This window comes from Chiloscyllium plagiosum, unplaced genomic scaffold (assembly GCF_037043375.1).
Source record: "Chiloscyllium plagiosum isolate Xiang-an unplaced genomic scaffold, Cpla_swu_hap1 HiC_scaffold_7, whole genome shotgun sequence".
Classification (NCBI taxonomy): domain Eukaryota; kingdom Metazoa; phylum Chordata; class Chondrichthyes; order Orectolobiformes; family Hemiscylliidae; genus Chiloscyllium; species Chiloscyllium plagiosum.
This window is the reverse complement of record NW_028270145.1, coordinates 54,871,207-54,894,880: the sequence shown is the minus strand read 5'-3', so window position 1 is coordinate 54,894,880 and position 23,674 is coordinate 54,871,207. Positions and strand designations below refer to the sequence as shown.

The 23,674-nt window shown below is 42.4% G+C and overlaps 1 protein-coding gene across 1 annotated transcript in view; it reads right to left on the bottom strand.

The window, feature by feature from the left end:
• Positions 1-23,674, bottom strand: part of col28a2a (collagen, type XXVIII, alpha 2a) — a 128,692-nt gene that overhangs the window by 46,669 nt on the left and 58,349 nt on the right. Inside the window, exons 16-19 of the mRNA XM_087988564.1 lie at positions 17,512-17,580; positions 15,437-15,505; positions 10,001-10,069; positions 5,273-5,341 (exon numbers count right to left, since the gene is read on the bottom strand). Coding sequence (XP_087844690.1) covers positions 5,273-5,341; positions 10,001-10,069; positions 15,437-15,505; positions 17,512-17,580 — 276 coding nt within the window. The remainder of the gene's footprint in view (positions 1-5,272; positions 5,342-10,000; positions 10,070-15,436; positions 15,506-17,511; positions 17,581-23,674) is intronic.

Below are 23,674 nucleotides of genomic sequence, written 5' to 3'. Positions count from 1 at the left end.
ATTAACTTACCACCAGTAAATCACTGGTGTACTTGATTGGATATTGATGCACAAAGCTAGTAATGGGCAACACGAACCATCAAATGTGAGGGAGGGGCAGGAAGAGATGGAAGGGGCTCAATCAAAATGGAGTTTGAGGGAGAGATAAAGCACTGTACATTCTGCGGTGCCCACCCCTCTCTAAAAGAATCAACAGCATTGATGGACACCATGTGCTCCCTCTCCAAGGACCCAGGCATGAATGTAACCATAGAAGTGGGACAGGGAGTCATCGGAGATGTCTCCCTTCACAGTCTGTTGACTGGACCTGGTTTTGGCCAGCCTGGTCAAGCCCAGCAACGTATGGCTGAATTGCAACCAAAAACACAACAAAACATTTTTCAAATAACAAAGGGGGTCCAATATATACATGATCCACAGACTCCACAATAGTGCAAAATAAACAGTTGAGCTGGGAGTCCATAAACCACCACAACCATGGTTATACGGGACTGTTGTATGCAATACCATCCACCTAGATCCTGGATGGAAAACAGGACAGCCCTCCGCTGGGGATTCCCACTGCCTGGCAGCAAATAAATATGCCAAGGTGTGTCAGGGCAGTGGATAAAAGAGTAGAGGTAGATGATGTGCAGCAGCACCTGTACAGAAAATGCCTCTTTATGAAGCAAAAGGTCACAGAAGGTATTCCCAAAAGACAGATCATGTTGTGGGGTGAAGGTTCCTGAGGGAGGTTCAGCACCCCAGGGCTAATGTGAAATTTCATCCGAGCAGGGATACACGTGGACAGGATTCCACTGCACACCTCAGCATTCTCTAACATCAACTTTGGCAGTCTCCTTTGTCTATTATATTGTGGATCTGACAAATTTACAGGCAGTCATTTTTAATGCAAATATACACTTATTGAAATGCCTAAAAGTCTTTCAGGTTTCAGTGGATTAATGCTAGCCCTTGTAACCATACTATTAGAATTCATTTTATGCATTATTTTCAAAATTATTTACAAAAGATGTAACAAAAACGTATTTTAAATGTGAAGAAGTGTGATGCAGAAATATTTGTTGTTCTCAATTCGGATTCACAGAAAAATCAGAGGTGCAGTTCCTGTAAATGGTCAGTAGATGGAACAATGTGTAAACATAGATCATGGGCTGGTTTTAATGCTTCTGTATGAGCAGTTAGAAGGTGAAGTTGGCACATTGTGGTTGCCAGTCATCAACCTGCCTTTTAATTGGCCTTCTGCTGGTCCCTTCAACCTGGCCTCAACTTTACCCTTGCAACTCTTCTCAATCTTGTCAATAATCTTGGTGAACAGCACACAGACATCCATTTAACATTGTGTTTATTGCAGCATTTGCCAGCTGCCTGCACAGCACATATCCTGCGCGTGTGTTCAACCCAAGGGCCACGTTAGAAACTGGATGGGGGAGTTGTCCTTGGTCCAGTCAAGAAGTGACTGCTGTTAGTCAAGAGCACAGTCCATGCACAGTACAGGCCACAGTCAGTCATCAGCTTGGGGCTCTCACATCAGGGAATATGTCCAATTGCATCCGGAGTATGGGTAGCAGTCACTCCTGTAGGGCCAGCAGCAGCAGTCATGGGAATTGCTTATCATCAGTCAGGGAGCTGCAAAGACCAGGGTCAGGGTCTGGTCAGCCACGCCCAGGGGCTGTTTGTCAGTCAGATGTCTGGGGCGAATAGAGTCTTTGGATTGCATCCGCCAATGGTTAAGGAGGGTGCAAGGGAGGCCTGTAGGGTCACCAAAGGCTACATTGCCAAAAGGCATAGGGGAATCAGAGTTAGAGCAAGAGCAGAGATACCTGTGGAGGTGAGAACAAGAACAGTGATGAGAGTGTTCTTCAAAGTTTATGGGGGTTATGCAAACAGCAGTGGAGGGCATGATAGGCTACAGGAGTTGGGGTTATTGACAGTGACCACTGTTATGGCCTACAGAGGGAATGTGAAAGAGCAGGGTGGACAGATAGAGGCAAAGTTCAATGCGGTGGATCTCCACATTGGGGGAAATGAGTGGAGATGGGCTGGCAGTATAGTGTGAGGTAAATAGGGATGTGGAGGTTCTGCGGAGGCACCTGTTGACCAGGCATAGTCCAGTACTGAGAGTACATGAGAGTTTCATTCCCTGCTATCATTTGCCATGTTCCACTAGGTGGAGTCAGTGTTAGTTTGATAGGAAAAAACCCACAGGATCCAAATCTACTGGACATTAGGACATTGAAGGGGGAAATACAGGAAGCATGTGTTTACAAACTCCAGCTACATTTCATTTGTAAACATTTCCTCGCACATACTGCAATTCACGCAGACTGGATGTGCTAATGTGTCGAATATTGGCCATAGGCAGATTGCATTGATGTTATTGATTCTTGCAAATCTAAGATTGCCATCTCAGTGATGCAGGATTTTGGAGCAAGAACTTCAAAGAAGGAAATTGCTTGTCAAAAGCAATGTGAAGCTTCCAAAGGCATTATGGGATGAAGGGAACATGGCTGGATCATATCTCCTATTAGAATGTCCATCAACCTAATGAATGTAATGGAAGATGGAATGGTTGAGGTGGATCTGAGACAGCAAGGGGATTGGAGCACAGTGTCACAGTCAGTCAGTTGATGTGTACCTACATGATGTTTGTGCACAAGCTGCAACCAGGGTCAAGGTTGGGTAGATGATAGGGCTTCTGAAGGTCTGGTTTCTCAGCTTTCAGAGTGATCTGAGGAGGACCTCCAGCATAGGTCACAGTGTGTTGCACCATCCTGGTGTGCTGGATTCCTTGCAACTGGAGCAGGAAGGTAAGTGATATGATCAATGCTGAGAAGTTGACGGAATGGGAGTAATCTTCTGAACGGGGATAAGGACTAGGAGACTGAAGTGGAGGAAGCTCTCCTTGTGGATGACAGAGCTCAGCTAAATTGGGCTCTACGGAGCCTGACAGGGCTTGACTGACATCTGGGTTCAGTGGAAGCTAGGTGCTGAGGACACTGCTGGACTGTCAAAGTCAAGATGCCAGCATTTGGTTCACATTCTGGAGCAAATTGGAGTCTGTATTCATTTCCTTTGTGTTCTCTTTTGCTGGTTGTCAATAAAATCTCATATTTAGACTTGGTCTGTTTATTTCTTGCATTTGATGTTCTCATACTGGACAACAACTAGATGCAGGTAACCACTCGGTGTTGAGGAAAGAGTAGCAGAGACTTAGAGAAGATTTTCAGATAGGTTGTGCATAAGGACAGATAAACTGTGTGCTGTTGTGTGTTTAGACAGTGACTAGGGTTAAAGAATGGAGTTCTATGGTGTGGAATACTATCCATGAGCATGTGGCATGGACAGTGTGGCTTTATGGCTGCTGTGCCATTGAGAAGCAATGACAGATGGCCAATGCTAGTCCAGGTGCACAGTGCCCTCTCAAAGACGGCACTGAAAAATGTTGTCTTTCAGCAGATATCCACTGAGTAGTCAGTTGTTCTGAGAATGGTGTGTGGTGAGATGGGGATAGAATTGGGTGCAAGGGATGCCTTAGGAGTAGGGTAAATAGTTAGTGAGGCATGTTTGGTAAGAGATGCTGAGAAATCTCACTGAGTCATGCGGCAAGAATCCCTCCAAAAGAAAAACTCAATGCAACTGGCATTTAGGCAAGAAAAAGCATTAGATTCAGTCCTTTGTGTCTGTCATGACTGAGAAGGATATGAGCAATCATCCAAAAGTAGAGATCTAAGGGACTAGCAAAAATGAGGAATTGAAGGAAATTAGTATTAATAAGAAGGTTGTACTGGAGAAATTAATGCAACTGAAGGTTGATAAGACTCTGACTGCATCCCTGACGGTGAAAGCTATGAAGAAATGGATGCACTGGTGACCATCTTCCAAAATTCTATAGATTCTGCAATGGTTCCTGCAGATTTTGAGCAAAGGCTATCCTACTGTTTAAGAAGAGAGCAAGAGAGAAGTTGGGAAACTACAGACTTATTAGCTTTATATCAGTGGTAGGGCAAATGCTAGTATCTATTACAAGGCATGATAAATGAACACTTGGATAATAATGATATTAATAGAGAGAATTAGCATAGATTTATAAATGGGAAACAGAATTTGATCAACTTGTTGCAGTCTTTGAAAGTGTTACCACCGTAATTGATGAAGAGAAGCCAATGAACGTGGTTTATTTGGCTTCTCAGAAGGCTTTTGATCGAATCCTCAAAATTAGCAAAATTAAAGCACATGGGATACGGTTAAGGTTAACCCTAAAATATTGGCATAGATTAAGAATTGGTTAACGGGCAGAAAACAGAGGGTGGGAATACAACATATCATTCTCATGCTGGCGGACTGTGATTAATAGGGGACCACAAGAATGTACTTGGATCACAACTTTCCACAATGTATATCAATGATTTGGATATAGATACCAAATGTAATATATCAAATTCATGGTATACACAAGGCAGAGTGGAAAAGGCAGGGTGATTCAAGGAAATTTGGAGACTTGGTGAGTGGCCCAAACTATGGCATATTAAACATAATGTGGAAAAATCTGAGGTTATTACTTTGGTAGGAGAAATAGATATACAGAAATTTATTAAATGTGAAGAAACTAGAATGTGTAAATATACAAGAGGACGTGGATGTCCTCGTCAATGAGTCAGAGGGTAACAGTCAGGAAAGCTAATAGAATGTTAGCCATTTTTTGCAAGAGGATTTCAGTATATGAGGAGTGAAGCCTTGCTTCAATTTTATTCTTGGTGACCACAGCTAGAACACTGTTTTGGTCCCCTTCCATTAGGAAGGATATGACTACCATATGGGGAGCATAATTGAAACCAGCAAAATACTTAAAGGAATAGAGAGGGTACAGAGAGGTAAGATGTTCATCCTGGTTTGGGAACTGACAACTGACAACCAGTGGCACAAACTGAAAATAAAGGAAGAGCCTTTTATACTGAGATAAGGAGAATTATTTTTAAATTCAAAGCTATGAATCTTTAGAATTCTCTATATCAGAGCTCAGTCATTGAGTACATTTTAAGTAGAGATTGACAGATTTCTAAATACCAATGATGCAAAGGGATATGAATAGTGTAGGAAAAATTGATGGTCAGCCATTATCATGTTGATTGGTGGAGCATGCTCCACTGGCTGAATGATCTATTCCTGCTCCTATATGATTTAACCCCCATATTTCTTACAGGTATTATGCATACTCCATTATTAAAACATCTACTACCCACTGATGTCTCCATTATTATTTGTTACATACTTTTGGTCCTGGTTCTCCAGTTCCTCTTTCTCCTGGAGCTCCAACTTCTCCTGGCAAACCTTGATCACCCTGTAGAAATCAGATAGTATGAATATACATGTCTCTTTCAAATAAACTGAGCACAAAGTGAGGCAAGATATATATGCACTAAATTCAATTCCAAACCCAATTCACTTGATTTTCCAAAACAAGGAGTTGGATTTCCTGATGTGAGCTTGCATTGATCTCAATTGCTCGTGACTGGGACTGGGGCAAGGATGGAAATCAGAAGCTGCAAATGTCATCAGCTGCAGGGCTGGGAAGTCAATGCAGCCAGTGGAGCTGTGGGAAAGAGAGCTTCTCAGCGTATTATATTAGGATCAGGTATAACCCTGTCCATAATCCAAGGGAATGGATAACTTATATAAATAATGTTGAACATCCTTGTCTGGTGTAGCAGAACTGAGGTGCTAACACCATAGAAACCTTGTACCTCAGATCATTGATACTCTACTCCAAGAGTTGGAAGCTTATTGTTCAGATTAGGTTGCAAGCATTAGCCAACAACATGAGCATTATCTTTATAATGGATCCATAACTATAACAATTAACCTGTGTGACAATGATTGCCTTTCCAATTTCAAGCCCACTTAAAGTCCACAATGAGGCCTACAGCCATTGGTCAACATCCAAAACTCACTGAACAATCTCACTAAAACTTGCAGTCACTTTTGATGAATTTGTGATGATGCCAAGGAGCGCAACTGGGAACTGTTCAAATCTGTACGTGTGACATACAAGAGCAAAGAAGAATGTGTCCTTTCGGAATGTAATTTTCTTCCCATTTATCAATGGGCACAAACCTGGTGCTTTTGGGTTCCACAGTAAATTACGTCAAAAGGAACAATAATGTTCACATGAGCTGACCTAATATTAGCTCAGCCACAGCACACTTATGGATTTATTTTACGTCATGTGGAATAATTGCACTCCCAATTAGACTAATAGGCTCAAGGCCAAGTTTAACTAGAAACTTGGCAAGCTCAACAAATTTTGACATCACTCAGAATTCAATGAATTTACATTCATTCTGAATTCAGTAAATAGTGACCTGCTTTTCTTCTGTAAAGAAAATTAAAAGCAGTGCATCTTAAGGGACAGTGCTCACATGCATTCAGACAGTCCTGGCCTTTAAAAATAGCTGAAGCACACAATGAATATTATAACTCAATATTATAAGCAGGAGTACAATCTCTTTCAGAATTGTACTAGAACACAAAGTCTTGGGGGCCTGGCCACCAGCACAAGTGCAGTGAACTATAAACCTTACTGATCCTAGCCCTGAGTGAGAGACACATTTCACAATCCCTGGGGCCAGATCATTTATAGGTTCAGTCTGTCACATTGCATTTACGATGGCCTTTCAGTCGTGACCTCCCCAATCCTCTTGAGAGCAGCTGGTGTGGCTTACAGTGATTCTGCTGGGGACAAACCTGAGGTCAACCCTTGGGTCAAAACAAAAATTTTAAGAATGCCTTCAATTTTGAGATCAAAATTAATATGTTTCCTATTGATCACCATTCTCTTGGCTGTGCAGGTGCTAACATTAGAGCCTCAGTGATAATCTCACCATCAGTAATCTGGATTGGGTTCCACTGAGGTTGACAGTGATATTGAATTAATGTTCTGCTTCAAATACCTGATTTCCCCTGATTCTTGAGAGAGCAGAAAGCTAAATTCTTCTCTGGGATAGTGTATTAAAATGGGCTTAGAAGCAATAAAAATATACTGCCATGAAATATTAACATCTATTAGTTGCAAAAGAAATATTTGTACATTAAAAATAATAAGTGTATTAAAATTTTAAAATGGATTTAAAGAAGATTGGCTCTCACATAAAAATCTATGCTTTGGAAATAATATGAATCATAGAATGATGATTACAGCACAGGAGAAGGCTAGTCAGCATGTTATAAGAGTAGCACGATGGCTCAGTGGTTAGCACTACTACCTCACAGTACCAATTCCACCCCGAGGCAACTGTCTATGTAGAGTTTGCACATTGTCTGTGTGGATTTCCTCCTTAGTGCTCCAGTTTCCTCCCACAGTGCAAAGATGTACAGGTTAGTTGAGTTAGCCATGCTAAATTGCTCATAGTGTCTCGAGGTGTGCAGGCTAGATGGGAAATGCAGGGCTATGGGGACAGTGGGATGCTCTTCGGAGGGTGGGTGTGAACTTGATGGGTGGAATGACCTGCTTCAACACTGTAGGGACTGTATGTAATATCTTTGGGCTTTGTAGAAAAGGAACTCAGCTCTTTCCACACCCTCGCCTTTTCCTGGAGCCTTGTCATGATTGGATTTCCCTGCACCACATTTTCAGGCAGCGTATTCCAGATCCTAACAACTTGCTGCATAAAAGAGGGGTCTCTTCAGGCTGGCTTTGGTTCTTTTTCTACTCACTTTAAATCTGTTGGTCCCGACCCTTAGTCCATTCGGAAGAATTTCTCTTTGTTTGTTTAGATCCCTCAAGATTTTAGACACTCCAATATCAAATTTACACTTAAATCTCTCTTCTCTCAAGAGAACAGCGTTACTGTCTCCAACCTATCAATGTAAGTGAAGGTTGTCCTACCTGGAACCATTTCTATAAACCTTTTTATTTTACCCTTTATGACGCTTTCACATTCTTCCTAAAGTTACATTGTCTGAACTGGATATGCTTCAGCTGAGGCCAATTTATTATTTTATCAAGTTTTATCATGATTTCCTTGCATTTGTATATCGCTATGCATCTATTTATAAAGCCCAGGGAACTATAGACCTGTGAGCCTGACGTCAGCGGTGGGCAAGTTGTTGGACGGAATCCTGAGGGACAGGATGTACATGTATTTGGAAAGGCAAGGACTGATTAGGGATAGTCAACATGGCTTTGTGCGTGGGAAATCATGTCTCACAAACTTGTTTGTGTTTTTTGAATAAGTAACAAAGAGGATTGGTGAGGGCAGGGCGGTAGATGTGATCTATATGGACTTCAGTAAGGCGTTCGACAAGGTTCCCCATGGGAGACTGGTTAGCAAGTTTAGATCTCACGGATACAGGGAGAACTAGCCGTTTGGAGTTTAATTCAGATAAATGCGAGTTGCTGCATTTTGGGAAAGCAAATCTGAGCAGGACTTATACACTTAATGGTAAGGTCCTAGGGAATGTTGCTGAACAAAGAGATCTTGGCGTGCAGGTTCACAGCTCCTTGAAAGTGGAGTCGCAGGTAAATAGGATAGTGAAGAAGGTGTTTGGTATGCTTTCCTTTATTGGTCAGAGATTGAGTACAGGAGTTGGGAGGTCATGTTGCGGCTGTACAGGACATTGGTTAGGCCATTGTTGGAATATTGCATGCATTTCTGGTCTCCTTCCTATCAGAAAGATGTTGTGAAACTTGAAAGGGTTCAGAAAAGATTTACAAGGATGTTGCCGGGGTTGGAGGATTTGAGCTATAGAGAGAGCTGAACAGGCTGGGGCTGTTTTCCCTGGAACGTTGGAGGCTGAGGGGTGACCTTCTAGAGGTTTACAAAATCATGAGGGGCATGGCCAGGATAAATGGACAAAGTCTTTTCCCTGGGGTGGGGGAGTCGAGAACTAGAGGGCGTAGGTTTAGAGTGAGAGGGGAAAGATATAAAAGAGACCTAAGGGGCAACTTTTTCACACAGAGGGTGGTACGTGTATGGAATGAGCTGCCAGAGGAAGTGGTGGAGCCTGGTACAATTTAAAAGGCATTTGGATGAGTACATGAGTAGGAAGGGTTTGGAGGGATATGGGCCGGGTGCTGGCAGGTGAGACTAGATTGGTTTGGGATATCTGGTCGGCATGGACAGGTTGGACCGAAAGGTCTGTTTCCATACTGTACATCTCTATGACTCTATGACCCAGGATCCTTTATATTTTATTAGATGCTACATCAATCTGCCATACCAATTTCAACAGCCTGTGCACATATATTCCTGGGTAACTCTGCTGTTATACTCAGTTCTAACATCAGTGTGAATAATTTATTTTATTTACCTAATTTTTCCATTCAATACATACCAGTTAATCCTTTTCTACATTAACTTTCATTTGCATACACATCTGTTCATTCACATAACCTCTTGAAGTCTATCAGAATCTTCCTCCTAGCTTACAAAATTTTCAAGCTGTGTGTCATATGCAAATTTTCAGTACTAGGTTACAAATAAGAAGAAAAGAAATGGCTAGAAAAACTGATCACAGAGGAATCTCCTACAAATAATCTAGCAGACCAAAATACACATGTTCTCATCTATATAGCTATTTGAGACATTGCGATGGCAATGTTATAGCAAGGAAAGCAGCTTTCTGAAATCAGACGGAGCGACATTTTCAGACCTTCATGTTAGCATTACTGGTAAGTGAGAAACTGAGCAGAATCTTTACTCATAACAGTAAGTGAGCAAAGCAAGTTCCATTGGCCTGATTTTAACCAATTTAAACCCCACCTATTTACACAGAGTTGCTTGTTGAAGGACATGATGGACTGTCAATTTTAATAGACTTTTGTCACTTGTTTTGGTTTTTTGGGCTTTAGTAGCTTTTGCAATACAGGACATATTGAAGATGCATTGAATTGTTCTCCAAATACTGTCTAAAAATGAACATTTACAGTTGAATTAAGATCTTGTTTTTAGGTTTGTAAAAATGAAAAAAAATTTCTTTGACACATTTTGGATTTTCTTACCTTTGACCCAGGCAGACCTTCACCTGGAGGTCCTTTAGGTCCAGGTGGTCCTCGCGGACCCTGCACTCCCTGTTGACAAATGCAAACAAAAATGTCATCATTCAATGCAATTCCATTAGTATGATTGTATAATAGGCTAAAACAGGTTTGATGTTTGAGTGGGAGAAATGGGTAGACGTGCAGAGGCTTTAGACTTTAGGAAGTCAAACTTTGAATGGGTGAGAAATTAATTTGATGCTTCAGATGGAGTTGAACTGTTAGTAGGTGAACAAACCTACTGAGAAACAGTGGAAAATATTCCAAAAGCTTTTGACAACACACAACTGGTGCATATCAACATAATAGAAAACTCCACTTATGCAACTAAAAGACAATTGTTAATTAAGAGACACTATCAAACTAAATGAAAAAGATTTATATGAGAACATGGAAGAGGGGTAATGCAGCACATTGTGTGAGCTAGAAAACAAAGAAAGGCGCATGTCAGAGAGGAATTGTTGAGAAGCATTAGAATATGATCATGGAATAGATGATAATATTAGTGAACGACCACATGATACCATTCTTCAAATGTACATCTGACAATATCTTGATTTGCTCATTTCTGGTCTGAATAGGTTAGATGTTCAATATGAGTTATACTCACTTCTATTTTGCAAAGAACTTGATAACAATGGAATTCTTGATCACATGGAAGTACCATACTGCGGAAGACGTTCATTTATTGAAATAAAGTCCAGGATTTAGAGATGGCATTGATTTTCTATCTGAATATTGCTAATAATGCAAGTATTTGTTAATATAGGAAAATTTGTGAATAGTATTGTAGTGATGTTATTACTGTTTGTCACAATCTTGTCTCTGAATCAGAAGTTCATGGATTCAGGTTATACTCAGAGATTTGTGTACAACATCTAGACTGCCACTCCAGTTTAGCACTAAGGAAGTGGCCACCATCCTCTCTACACACGTGCAGTTGCTCTGAGAGTCTGTGCACAATGATCAGCATCAACTTCCATGATTCTGACATGCACAGCCTCATATGCCCACAGAGAACAAAAGCAATTAGTAGGAATGCTAATAACAGTATTAGTGGTGGCCTTTTTCATCACCTCTAGGGTACATTGCACCCAAAGTCTGAGATCCCAGAAAGATCCCAGTTTAGGGCAGCACGGTGGCACAGTGGTTAGCACTGCTGCCTCACAGCACCAGAGACCTGGGTTCAATTCCCATCTCAGGCAACCGTCTGTGTGGAGCTTGCACATTCTCCCCGTGTCTGCTTGGGTTTCCTCCCACAGTCCAAAAATGTGCAGATTAGGTGAATTGGCCATGCAAAATTGCCCGTAGTGTTAGGTGAAGGGGTAAATGTTGGGAAATGGATTGAGTTGCTCTTCGGAGGGTCGGTGTGGACTTGTTGGGCCGAAGGGCCTGTTTCCACACTAAGTAATCTAAAAAAAAAGCAATAAGAAGTGCAACAGGAATATAATTAAAACTTGAAAGGCAAATCAAAGCCAAGAGTAAATATTATTAAATATATTTGAGTAATTTTAATGTTGTGAAATAGTGTAAAGCATGATAGTAAATCAGCCATCAATTTTACATCTTTTACTTTTCTTGTGACCTGGAGTACTGCTTTCTGCCTTTGACAATAAACATCAGGTAACAAGATGTTTACTGGAATGATACCAGAGCTTGAAAGATTAGATTATGAGGGCAGATTCTCTAAAATTGGTTTCTACGCTTTTAAGTTTAGAAGATCGAGAAGTAGTCTAATCAACTTACCCAAAATGATGGAAGTATCTGACAGGTAGATAAAAAGATCCAATTTTAATTCTTACTGTTCGTTGCTGAATGGTGTTAAAATGAGACAGTCTCACTAGGCGTGAGGTGGGTTGGGGGGGTGGGGGGGTGGGGAGTGGAAGGTGAGCATTGGACTATTCATACCACAATATTACACCATGGGTGACATTAATAAGATGGCAGTGGGATTTCAGCCCTTCAGTGGGATGATGAGTGCCCTTTAGAGCTATGACCAATTCTGAAATGTTGACTTCTCCACCTGCTGATGCTGCCTGGCTTGCTGTGTTCTTCCAGTCTCCTGCTTGTCTAATCTGATTAGTAAGCGGCTCTGCAGTATCAGCAACAGGGATCCAGTTGAGCACAATTGGGATAGCAGGCAACCTTTGAGGAAGGCAAGCATGGATCCTGGACTAGGATCAACTCAGGGATATTGGGCAGGAATGGGATTGGAACTGAAGGGAAGAAATAATGGGCTTTGAGATGAAGTGAAGGAGGGAGGAGGAGGAGGGAGGAGGAAGCTACTATTTTGTTGGGGGAGTGGAGATGGGGGGTAACGCCCAAGGACAGAGGGGACACCGTCAAACATAGAATTCCATCTTTCTTCCCACCATTTAAAAACACTTATTAAAAATTGAGCTACCCAATCCTGCATGACTGCTTACCCCAACTATAATGGTGTGGGGCAGGGCTACATTAATATTAGTTGAGTTTTCAGCAAATTCAGTTGACCCTTAGTTATTGACTTACACATGCTGAGCAAGGGGTGGATATTGAAGCACTCCCCTACTTCCTCCAACTGCCAGTATGCCCACCTCCCCCCACCTCCAACTGCTAACCCCTGAGTCAATACTATCAGGGAAAGCTCAGGGTGGCTCACGGAAGGTAGTGAGCTTAATATCCATCCTGTTTTATATGCCATTCTGACTGGTTGAAAACATACCTGGTGGGGACATGTAAATTTGCTGTGTTCACAACATGTCCCATTGTTAACCTGCTCTTTTGAAGCAGCAAATCAGACACGTGCAGGGAGAAACCAGAGTCAATCTTTATCAAAATAAAGTTGGTGCCTGTAATGCTGCCGGACCCATTCTGTAAACTCCTTGAGAATGTGGGTCCAGACAGCTTCCCTGCCAGGTCAGATCTGCCAGTAGACAAAGTGGGCATCAGAAAGCATACAGCAATTATATTTAGAAATATAATTTCAGATTTCTTTGTGGGTCAGGAGGAGACAGAGATTTAGTCCTCTTTTACCCTGGACTCCCCTTGACAACTTGATCACTCCAGAATCCATCTTGTCAACTGACTGCCTTGGACAGGGAGCCAGTAGATATGGTATATCTAGATTTCCAAAAGGCATTCAACTAGGTGCTGCACAAAACGCTGCTGCATAAGATACAGATGTAAGGTGTTACAGGTAATACATTAGCATGAGAAGAGAATTGCTTAACCAACAGGAAGCAAAGAATGGGGATGAATGAGTGCTTTTCTGGTTGGCGATCAGTGTCTAGTGGTGTGCCTCAGGGATCAGTTTTGGGACCACAATTATACACAATTTACATAGATGATTTGGAGTTGGGGACCGCATGTAATGTGTCAAAGTTTGCAGATGACACTAAGATGAGTGGTAGAGCAAAGTGTGCAGAGGACTTTGAAACTTTGTGGAGGGACATAGATAGTTCAAGTGAGTGGGCAAAGTCTGGCAGATGGAGTACAATGTTAGTAAATGTGAAGTTATCCATTTTGGTAGGAGTAACAGTAAAAAGGACTATTACTTGAACAGTAAAAAATTGCAGTATGCTGCTGTGCAGAGGGACCTGGGTGTCCTTGTGCATGAATCACAAGGTTGGTCTGCAGGTACAACAGGAAATTAAGGCAACTGGAATTTTGTTCTTCATTGTTAAAAGGATTGAATTTAAAAGCAGGGATGTTATGTTACAGCAGTGTAGGGTGCTGGTGAGGCCGTACCTGGAGTACTACATGCAGTTTTGGTCGTCTTACTTGAAAAAGGATATAGTGGCACTAGAGGGGGTGCCGAGGAAGTTCACTAGGTTGATTCCGAAGTTGAGGGGGTTGGTTTATGAAGAGCAATTGAGTAGACTGGGATTATATTCATTGGAATTTAGAAGAATGGGTGGGGGGGAGGATCTTATAGAAAAATATAAAATTATGAGGGGAATAGATAAGATAGATGTAGAGAAGATATTTCCACTGGCAGGTGAAAGTGGGGCAAGAGGGCATAGCCTTAAAATTAGGGGGAGCAGATTTAGGACTGAATTGTGAAGGAACTTCTCCACCCATCTGCTTCAGAATTTACATGGGCCTTACTCCTTAACCTCTATCCTTAAAATTGGTGTCAAAGAACTAATTTCGTTTTAGGCAAAGTCAGAATAGCGCACAATCTTAACATTAGAGCCAGGATCCTTCTGGAGTGAAATCAGGAAAGACTTTTTTCACACAGAACAGTGAACGTTCAGATTTCACTCTTTTAAAGGCTGTGGTTGATGGGTCAATATAAATATGCAAGAATGAGATTAACATATTGTTATTAGATAAGGCTATCAAGAAACAAGGATTGAAGATACATCAAGAGAGTTGAGCTTTGTTCAGTGAAAATTAATTAATGCTGAAACAGGTTTATGGAGCTGAACGGCTTATTTATGTTCCTGTGTTCCTAAAATTCATATATGCTTAAATCACGATAAACAGATGAGGTAGAATTTAATGATTTCCCACTGGCAGGTCTGGGTGGAGTGGGGCACCCATAGAATTCCTGACATGGTCTTCCCATTGACTCAATCTGTCCACAATTCTATGACAGGACTGGGAAGGCCTAAGCTGACTCATCCAGTCTTTCATCAGTTGTGGTCCTTAAGTGGTCAATTAATAAACACTTGAGAGATGTTTCTTTTCTGGCCTCAGTTTTCAAGCTGGAGAGAGAGAACCCAGAATGTAATCTTGCTCCGGAGTGGGCAGAAAGTTGGAGGAGTGGGGACACCTTTATTAGTTGTTTCCTTTAGACTTTGGGCCACTGTCCTCACGAGATTTGCCTCAAGTCGGTGCTCCCTGCTCTTCACACTCTCCACTCTCAGTCAACACTGCAATCTCACCTCTGCCTACAACCCTGGGCCTCGCCTCTCTTCCCACTGAGACATCCATATCTACTAATCCTGATCTCCTGCTACTAGGATTCTGAGGATTGCCTGTAGTCCCAGTACTTGTCCACTGCAATTTTTGTTGCTGATTGGACTAGAGAGCTGTTGGCCAAACAGTTTTGGCTGGAGGCTTGCTAAGATGTGATTTCCTCCTGGGTGAGTGTCAGAAGTCTCATCTCAGAGAGTGTTGAATGGCTGTGGTTCAGTCAGTAGCAGCACAGATACATTCCCTGTTGTCTCTTCAGGTTTGGGGGGTGGGCGGAGAATCCCAGACTCCTCAAAATCCTGGCCATCAGCATCTTTGAAATAATCATGAGTCCAGCATATTGTAAGAGCATGGAACACACTGGTAGGAGGGGATAATTTAAGTTTAAGCAGTTCAGTCAGCAAAAGAAAAATCGAACAGGATCTGTAAGTCACAAGAGGTTAATTTTCACCTGAATTTAAGCCCGGCAGGAATTAATAGGTTAAAATTAGCTTTTACCTTTTCACCTTGGAATCCAATACCAGATGGTCCAATAGGACCGGGTAATCCAGGAAAACCAATTTCACCCTGATGAAGTACAAGATACAATAAAACTAAAAAAAAAGCACATTAACAAAATATAATAAAACTTACAGATTTTAAATAAGTGAAATTAGTTTAGTTGTGGCAAATAAATTTCACATTCTAGTTCTGTCTTGTGTTCATTTTTATTCTTGTACTACCTTAAACTGTCCTAAAGTCTCAATGCCCCTTCTGCAGTCAGGAATGTAATACCCAGTAATCACTGTTGCTTTGACTGGTTTAAATATTATTAGGTGATAATGTTTGGATTCTGCAATCTTATTCTCAGATTCATATTGAAAAGTATTTAGGTAGTTTTATTGAAATCATGTTTGCAATTAACTGGCAAGATTTAATTAGCCTTTCACAAAAAATGGAATATACCATCAGATTATTCAGGTGTATGAAGAGCCAAGGCTATTAACTTTATTGAACTTGTTGAAGCTTGAGCCTTTTTCCCCCCCGAGCCCACTTGGACTGCTACTATCATTCCCGAAAGCTAGAGGATGAACACATCAGGCCAATGCATACATGTTAAGACTCCTGAATTTTGCTCAGGTTAAAGAATATACAACAGAGTAAAAACAGCATGAAGCACAATACTTAAAAAAATGAAGCTAGAATAAATCCACAAGGAGTTAATAAGACTTTTAAAGTGGTGTTTATTATGGAGTTTGAGTAAGTGCAGAATATTTGAAAGAATGAGTTAGATATGCATCGCATTGATCTTCAAGAAATTATATTATTTTGAATGGCCTGTTATTGTTCATAAATGCTGGGTTAATATACTGGATTGAAACTTTATGCAGCCAGGTCTCTGATTTCTGTGCTGGGATTTATGATACATTTCTCTGGACTAAATGAAAAACCAAGAGGTTAACAGTTATTCCATCTTGGAAGGTGAGGTGTCAGTATCTGAAAACTAATTTTGAATTACTCAACAGAGCATCCCTCTGTAATAGATTTCCCCTAACGGCTTGGCATGCAGAAAATAGTTTACATAACTGAATATTTCTAGATTTTAACAGATAATATAAGCTCTTCTTGACAATAAAGCAAGGTTTTATTTTAATTGAACCAAGTTATTTATTGCTTTAGTAAAGAGATAACGTCTGCATTTCATTTTGTTGAATTTTTACAAAGGAGAGAAACTTCGATCTCAGCACTTCGACATACTTCTATATGAATGAGCCTAAACTTGCGTACATTCTAAATTCAGATCATCAGTATAGTGCGGATGTGTCCCAGTACAGAAATAACCATAATGATGAAAATATGGAGGAGGAAGATAGATCTTTGTGTTTCGATATGGCTCTATCAACTAAGACAATTGACTGAGAACCAAAATGGGTAATTTTAATCCTTCAAATGCAAAAGAAAATGTTTCTTTCAGGTCACACTAAGCCATGATTAGACACTGAAGCAGTTTATATTTTAATCATCTGAGGTGGACAAATTAGCAATGATGTAATTGGCACTGGCATCCATACTAAATTCCCAGGGAATCAGTGTTGATATTGTATGATAGAGATATATTGGGAACCTGCCACCTACACAGACTTAATGGGTTGGAGTTTCAAAAACAAAAGAAATGTCCCTTTGTGTCCAACTGCAGTCTTCAGTTTTTTGGGTCCCTGAAACCATTAACAAAATTCCTCCAGCCACAGCCAAGTTTGCTTCTGTAGAATTATACCACAGAGACAATTTCAGGAATTGTGACAGTCATTTAATGGTTATAGGCTCTCAAAGCAATCAGTAAAACTTATCATTCCTTAGGTCTGCACCTTTTAAAGAGTTATTCTAGAGTGGGCTAAGCCTTATCATTCTGTATCCTATAGAGAATTGTGTCTCACACACACACACACATATAAATTTGGGAGAAATTTATTACCAAATCTAACTAAAGTCAAAATTAGCCTTTTGGTTCTTAAAAGCTGAGCATACGTTCATTGAATCAGCTGTTGCAGTCTCAACTAAAATTGTATTATGAATCTGACAAACCTAAGCCTTACCTTATCACCTTTAACACCGACACCTGGAGCTCCACGAGGTCCCTTTGGTCCTTCATATCCACGATCACCCTAAGCACAATTTAAAGCATGAAGGTGTTTCTGCTATTTTCCAAAGTTCAGAAAAGACTTCAATAAAACTTGTTCTGAGAAACAGAGGGTCGCCTTTTGTTGGTGAAAGGAGTTGTAAACACAAGAAAGTCATCCAGGTAGTAGCAGGACATCAGAAAAAAACTGGATTAGAAGTGAAAGTACATCTTGTGTAGTTGTAGAAACATTTCAATTGTGCAGCTGCGCAGTGCCTGAGGCTTGCAGGATTCCATACAGTGCAAACTGAGTATTGTTTCAGTTTTGCTCAAAAAGTGAAGACAAAGATTGGCCTGCTGTCAGAAAGTTTTGCATTATGACTTGGGGCAGCTACTGTGAATTTAGTGCTTATCAGATTGCATTTAAAGTAGTATTATTTCTTTGGGGAAGTTTTGTATTCTTAGGACATGGTTATTAATCGGGACATTTCTAATGCAGCTTATGTATCACTGTCAGTATTTAGGAGGCATAATCTATGTTTCTAGTCTAGCAGCAGCTTTCCACCTCTTGGGCACTGAAAGCCTTTCCTTTGTGGTCAATGCCACGAAAGTGCAGAAAAAAAATGAAAGGTCATAGAGATGTACAGCATGGAAACAGATCCTTCGGTCCAACCTGTCCATGCCAACCAGATATCCCAACCCAATCTAGTCCCACCTGCCAGCACCCGGCCCATATCCCTCCAAACCCTTCCCAGTCATATACCCATCCAAATGCCTTTTAAATGTTGCAATTGTACCATCCTCCACCACTTCTTCTGGCAGCTCATTCCATGCGTGAATATGTTGCCCCTTAGGTGTCTTTTATATCTTTCCCCTCTCACCCTAAATCTATGCCCTCTAGTTCTGGACTCCCTGACCCCAGGGAAAAGACTTTGCCTATTTACCCTATCCATGCTCCTCATAATTTCGTAAACCTCTATAAGGTCACCTCTCAGCCTCCGACGGGCCAGGGAAAACAGCCCCAGCCTGTTCAGCCTCTCCCTATAGCTCAAATCCTCCAACCCTGGCAACATCCTTGTAATTCTTTTCTGAACCCTTTCAAGTTTCACAACATCTTTCGATAGGAAGGAGACCATAATTGCAAGCAATATTCCAACAGTGGCCTAACCAATGTCCTGTACAGCCGCAACATGTCCTCCCAACTCCTGTACTCAATACTCTGACCAATAAAGGAAAGCATACCAAACGCCTTCTTCACTATCCTATCTACCTGCAACTCCACTTTCAAGGAACTTTGAACCTGCACTCCAAAGTCTCTTTGTTCACCAACACTCCCTAGAACCTTACCATTAAGTGTATCAGTCCTGCTAAGATTTGCTTTCTCAAAATGCAGCACCTCACATTTATCTGAATTAAACTCCATCTGCCACTTCTCAGCCCATTGGCCCATCTGGTCCAGATCCTATTGTAATCTGAGGTAACCCTCTTCGCTGTCCACTACATCTCCAATTTTGGTGTCATCTGCAAACTTACTAACTGTACCTCTTATGCTCGCATCCAAATCATTTATGTAAATGACAAAAGTAGAGGACCCAGCACCGATCCTTGTGGCACTCCACTGGTCACAGACCTCCAGTCTGAAAAACAACCTTCCACCACCACTCTCTGTCTTCTACCTTTGAGCCAGTTCTATATCCTTCTTCAAAGACCGCAATTTCCTCCCAGACGTGATCGACGATGCCCTCCACCGCATCTCCTCCACTTCCCGCTCCTCCGTCCTTGAGCCCCACCCCTCCAACCACCACCAGCACAGAACCCCACTGGTCCTGACCTAACACTCCACCAACCTCCATATACAACGTATCATCTGCCGTCATTTCCGCCACCTCCAAACGGACCCCACCACCAGGGATATATTTCCCTCCCCTCCCCTATCAGCGTTCCGAAAAGACCACTCCCTCAGTGACTCCCTCGTCAGATCCACACCCTCCACCAACCCAACCTCCACTCCCGGTACCTTCCCCTGCAACCGCAAGAAATGCAAAACTAGAGCCCACACCTCTCCCCTTACTTCCCTCCAAGGCCCCAAGGGATCCTTCCATATCCACCACAAATTCACCTGCACCTCCACACACATCATTTATTGCAGCCGCTGCACCCGATGTGGCCTCCTCTATATCGGGGAGACAGGCCGCCTACTTGCGGAACGTTTCAGAGAACACCTCTGGGACACCCGGACCAACCAACCCAACCACCCCGTGGCTCAAGACTTCAACTCCCCCTCCCACTCCACCAAGGACATACAGGTCCTTGGACTCCTCCATCGCCAGACCATAGCAACACGACAGTTGGAGGAAGAACGCCTCATCTTCCGCCTAGGAACCCTCCAACCACAAGGGATGAACACAGATTTCTCCAGTTTCCTCATTTCCCCTCCCCCCACCTTGTCTCAGTCAAATCCCTCGAACTCAGCACCGCCTTCCTAACCTGCAATCTTTTTCCTGACCTCTCCGCCCCCACCCCCCACTCCGGCCTATCACCCTCACCTTGACCTCCTTCCACCTATCGCATTTCCAACGCCCCTCCCCCAAGTCCCTCCTCCCTACCTTTTATCTTAGCCTGTTGGACACACTTTCCTCATTCCTGAAGAAGGGCTTATGCCTGAAATGTCGATTCTCCTGCTCCTTGGATGCTGCCTGACCTGCTGTGCTTTTCCAGCAACACATTTTCAGCTCTATATCCAGATGGCTAGTTCTCCCTGTATTCCATGAGCTCTAACCTTGCTAACCAGTCTCCCATGGGGAATCTTGTTGTATGCCTTACCTGAGTACATGTTGATCACATCTACCACTCTGCCCTCATCAATCCTCTTTGTTACTTCCTCAAACAACTCAATCAAGTTTGTGAGACATGATTTCCCACGTACAAAGCCATGTTGACTATCCCGAATCAGTCCTTGCCTTTCCAAATACATGTACATCCTGTCCCTCAGGATTCCCTCCAACAACTTGCCCACCACTGATGTCAGGCTCACCGGTCTATAGTTCCTTGGCTTGTCTTTACCGCCCTTCTTAAACAGTGGCACCATGTTTGCCAACCTCCAGTCTTCCAGCACCTCACCTGTAACTATCGATGATACAAATATGTCAGCAAGAGGCCCAGCAATCATTTCTCTAGCTTCCCACAGAGGTCTCAGAAATAACAGATCACTGATGTGGAATTGGTTATTTTGTGTCATAGCATTCACAAGGAAGTACTTTCTCAAACATCTAGTATGCTGCTTAAGTCTAAGACTTTCTGACAAAACAGAATTCAACTGCGAAATACTTTGTCGTGTTAATAGATACCTATTTCTATATTATGACTATTGAGTCATACAGTCATAGAGATGTACAGCATGGAAACAGACCCGCCGGTTGAACTCATCCATGCTGACCAGGTATCCTAATCTAATCTTGTCCCATGTGCCAGCCGATGGCCCATGTCCCTTTAAATCTTTCCTATTCATATACCCATCCAGATGCAGGGCAGAGGGCATGAACATCATGCCAGAATCTGGAGAGAGTTGGCCGGGGCTCAGGAGCAAGTCTAACTCAGTAGTGGAATTGGCTCTTCATGAGATAAATGGTGTAAATGCATAGGCAGTAGGTTGGGAGGTGCAAAGGCCATCGCTAGATGTGAAGGGAACAGAGTGTGTGTCTTGGCCCTAATACAACACCGGAGATTAGAGATTGGCTACCATTGTTGGATATGTTTGCACACAGCCCAACGATGGACTGCCGAACCAATTACAGAGAGCCTGGTGAGAAATGCTCGCTGCCTGCTTCTGCGGGCAGCAACTATCCTGACCCTGATGGGGGAAGCAATTAGGGCAAATCTCGCATCACCACCCGAACTCAAGGATAACTGCAGTCCCAAGGCTGACATGCTTCTGACCACAGCCTTCCATATAGTGGAAGGCAAGGGAGAAACGTGTATTTGCACAAATCAGGGGAGACTCCATTTGGGGATCTCCCAGTGTACTACGACGCTGTACTTGAAACAATGACTCTTGCTCAGCAACCTATGCAAATGGTATGATCATCAACATTACTTGTTCCTTCATCAATAATCATGATGGCGGGTATAATATGGGCCTGTGGAGAGAGAGGGTACCACCACCTTCCCCTGGGATGGAAGGGGTGCTGCTACCCTGCAGTACTATCCACTGGCATGACAGTGTTCGTCCAAAAGGTCAGGAACAGGTAAACCCGAAGGAACATCCCACGGCATTGGAATGGGTACACACTCGCAGACCCCTGGACTACACCAGGAGCGAACGTTGGGTGGTCTATTCTCTTGGGCAGAGACAATGATGGCAATAAGCAAGATTAATGGCCTTGCATATAGTGTATTACTGTTAGCAAATGAGATGGCGGAAGGTCTAGCATTCATTAATACGAGTTAATGGCAGTAAGGGAAGCAGGGATACAAAACCAACTAGTACTAGACATACTGACGGCTGAGGGAAGGGGCATCTGCAAAATGTTAGGTACCTCATGCTGTTTTAATATTCCTAATGAGTTCCAGAATATCACTAGTGTAATATATCATATGAAGATAGCAATAAGACGCCTCCCCCTGTGGATGACTCCTGGTTCCAATGGCTTTGGGGAGGATGGGAGTATTGGATCCTACACGTTCTACTAATAATAGGACTAGTCATACTCATACTGCTTTGTAAAGGATCCTGCTTGTGTACCTGCCTACGCCATTTGCTTATGAGTGCAATGGGATGCCAAATGTTAAAATGATCAGAGTCCCCACAGCTAGAAGATCTGATTGCATGGATCCCACCATATCGTAGCGTTGAAGTGTGTGACATGTGAAAATGGGCTGTGTACAGGGCACACCAGAGCAAGCGACGATACCACCAGAAAGCTGCGTTGCAGGTAGATGGTGTCTGAGGAAAGGTCAGGTGCTCACTAAGCAGTTTGATGTTTAGCTATCTGGCTCTGTATATTTCTTATGCCATTGACATAAAATGACAAAAAGGGGGAAAATGTAATGGAAAATTAACAGTTAGTTATTGTGAAATCTATAAAAGCATGGTTGAAACAAAGAAGTAAGGGCCTGACTTTGCAAAGCCATGCAGACAGACAGAAAAAAATGTACCAACAGTAAGGAATTACAAGGACAGTAAGCTATCACATCGACAGTCAAGGAATGAGAAAAACAACTCCACATGTGGAAAGGAACTCTAATGTTCCAGGCTCTTCTCCTTCTCAACACCGCAAGGTCAAGCGAATTATAATATAAAGGGAATATGTGAAAGATATCAGGCGCCCCTTACATGGGGCGTCTTGCCAATGTATCAGGTCGACTCTGCAGAGTCCAAAAATAAACTTTCTCTTTGCTCTTGCTAGCTTTTGAGTCAAGTCGATTTAATTTCCACAACAGTCCTGATGAAGGGCTTATGCCCGAAACATTGATTTTACTGCTCCTCGGATGCTGCCTGACCTGCTGTGATTTTCCAGCACCACTCTAATCTAGACTCTGTAAAGTCAGACTCCCTGCCCCTCTCTACTTCACATGCCTCTGTCCCAATTCACTTGAACCTAACTACTGAATATTTGCTTCTTTACTTTCACATACCAGCTCAGACATTTTCACCTGGTTTTGGGATCAGACAGTATTGGTGAGGACATTTTGGTGGAACTCTGAGGAGCATGTTTATGCTTCCACACCACAAAAACAATACTACAAACTACTAGTGGTCTGGACTTGCCCTTCCCCCATTCCATGAGCTTCCCCTGCGCTATCCTCCCCAGGACAATTGTGCAGTATCCCTGCTAGTCAATATTCTTGGGTGTCAACATCAATGCTTTGTAATGCCTAGTTGGCGCCCACTGTTCACTGGGTGGATTCAAATGAAGCCTTGGCCTCAAAACTATGAGGACGCTGTCTCCCTCAATCAGCCAAAGTCAAAATCAATCTGCGCAGTGAGCATTTGGAAATTACTGAATGAATCAATACTGCAAAATAGAGCAAAGTCAGCAGTTCTAATAGCTGCAGGTTATCTGTGCCAATGCAGAAAAACAGTCTCCTACTGGAGTGTGATGGTGCAATCAACTTCACTCAGAGTACTGAAGTGAACAAAG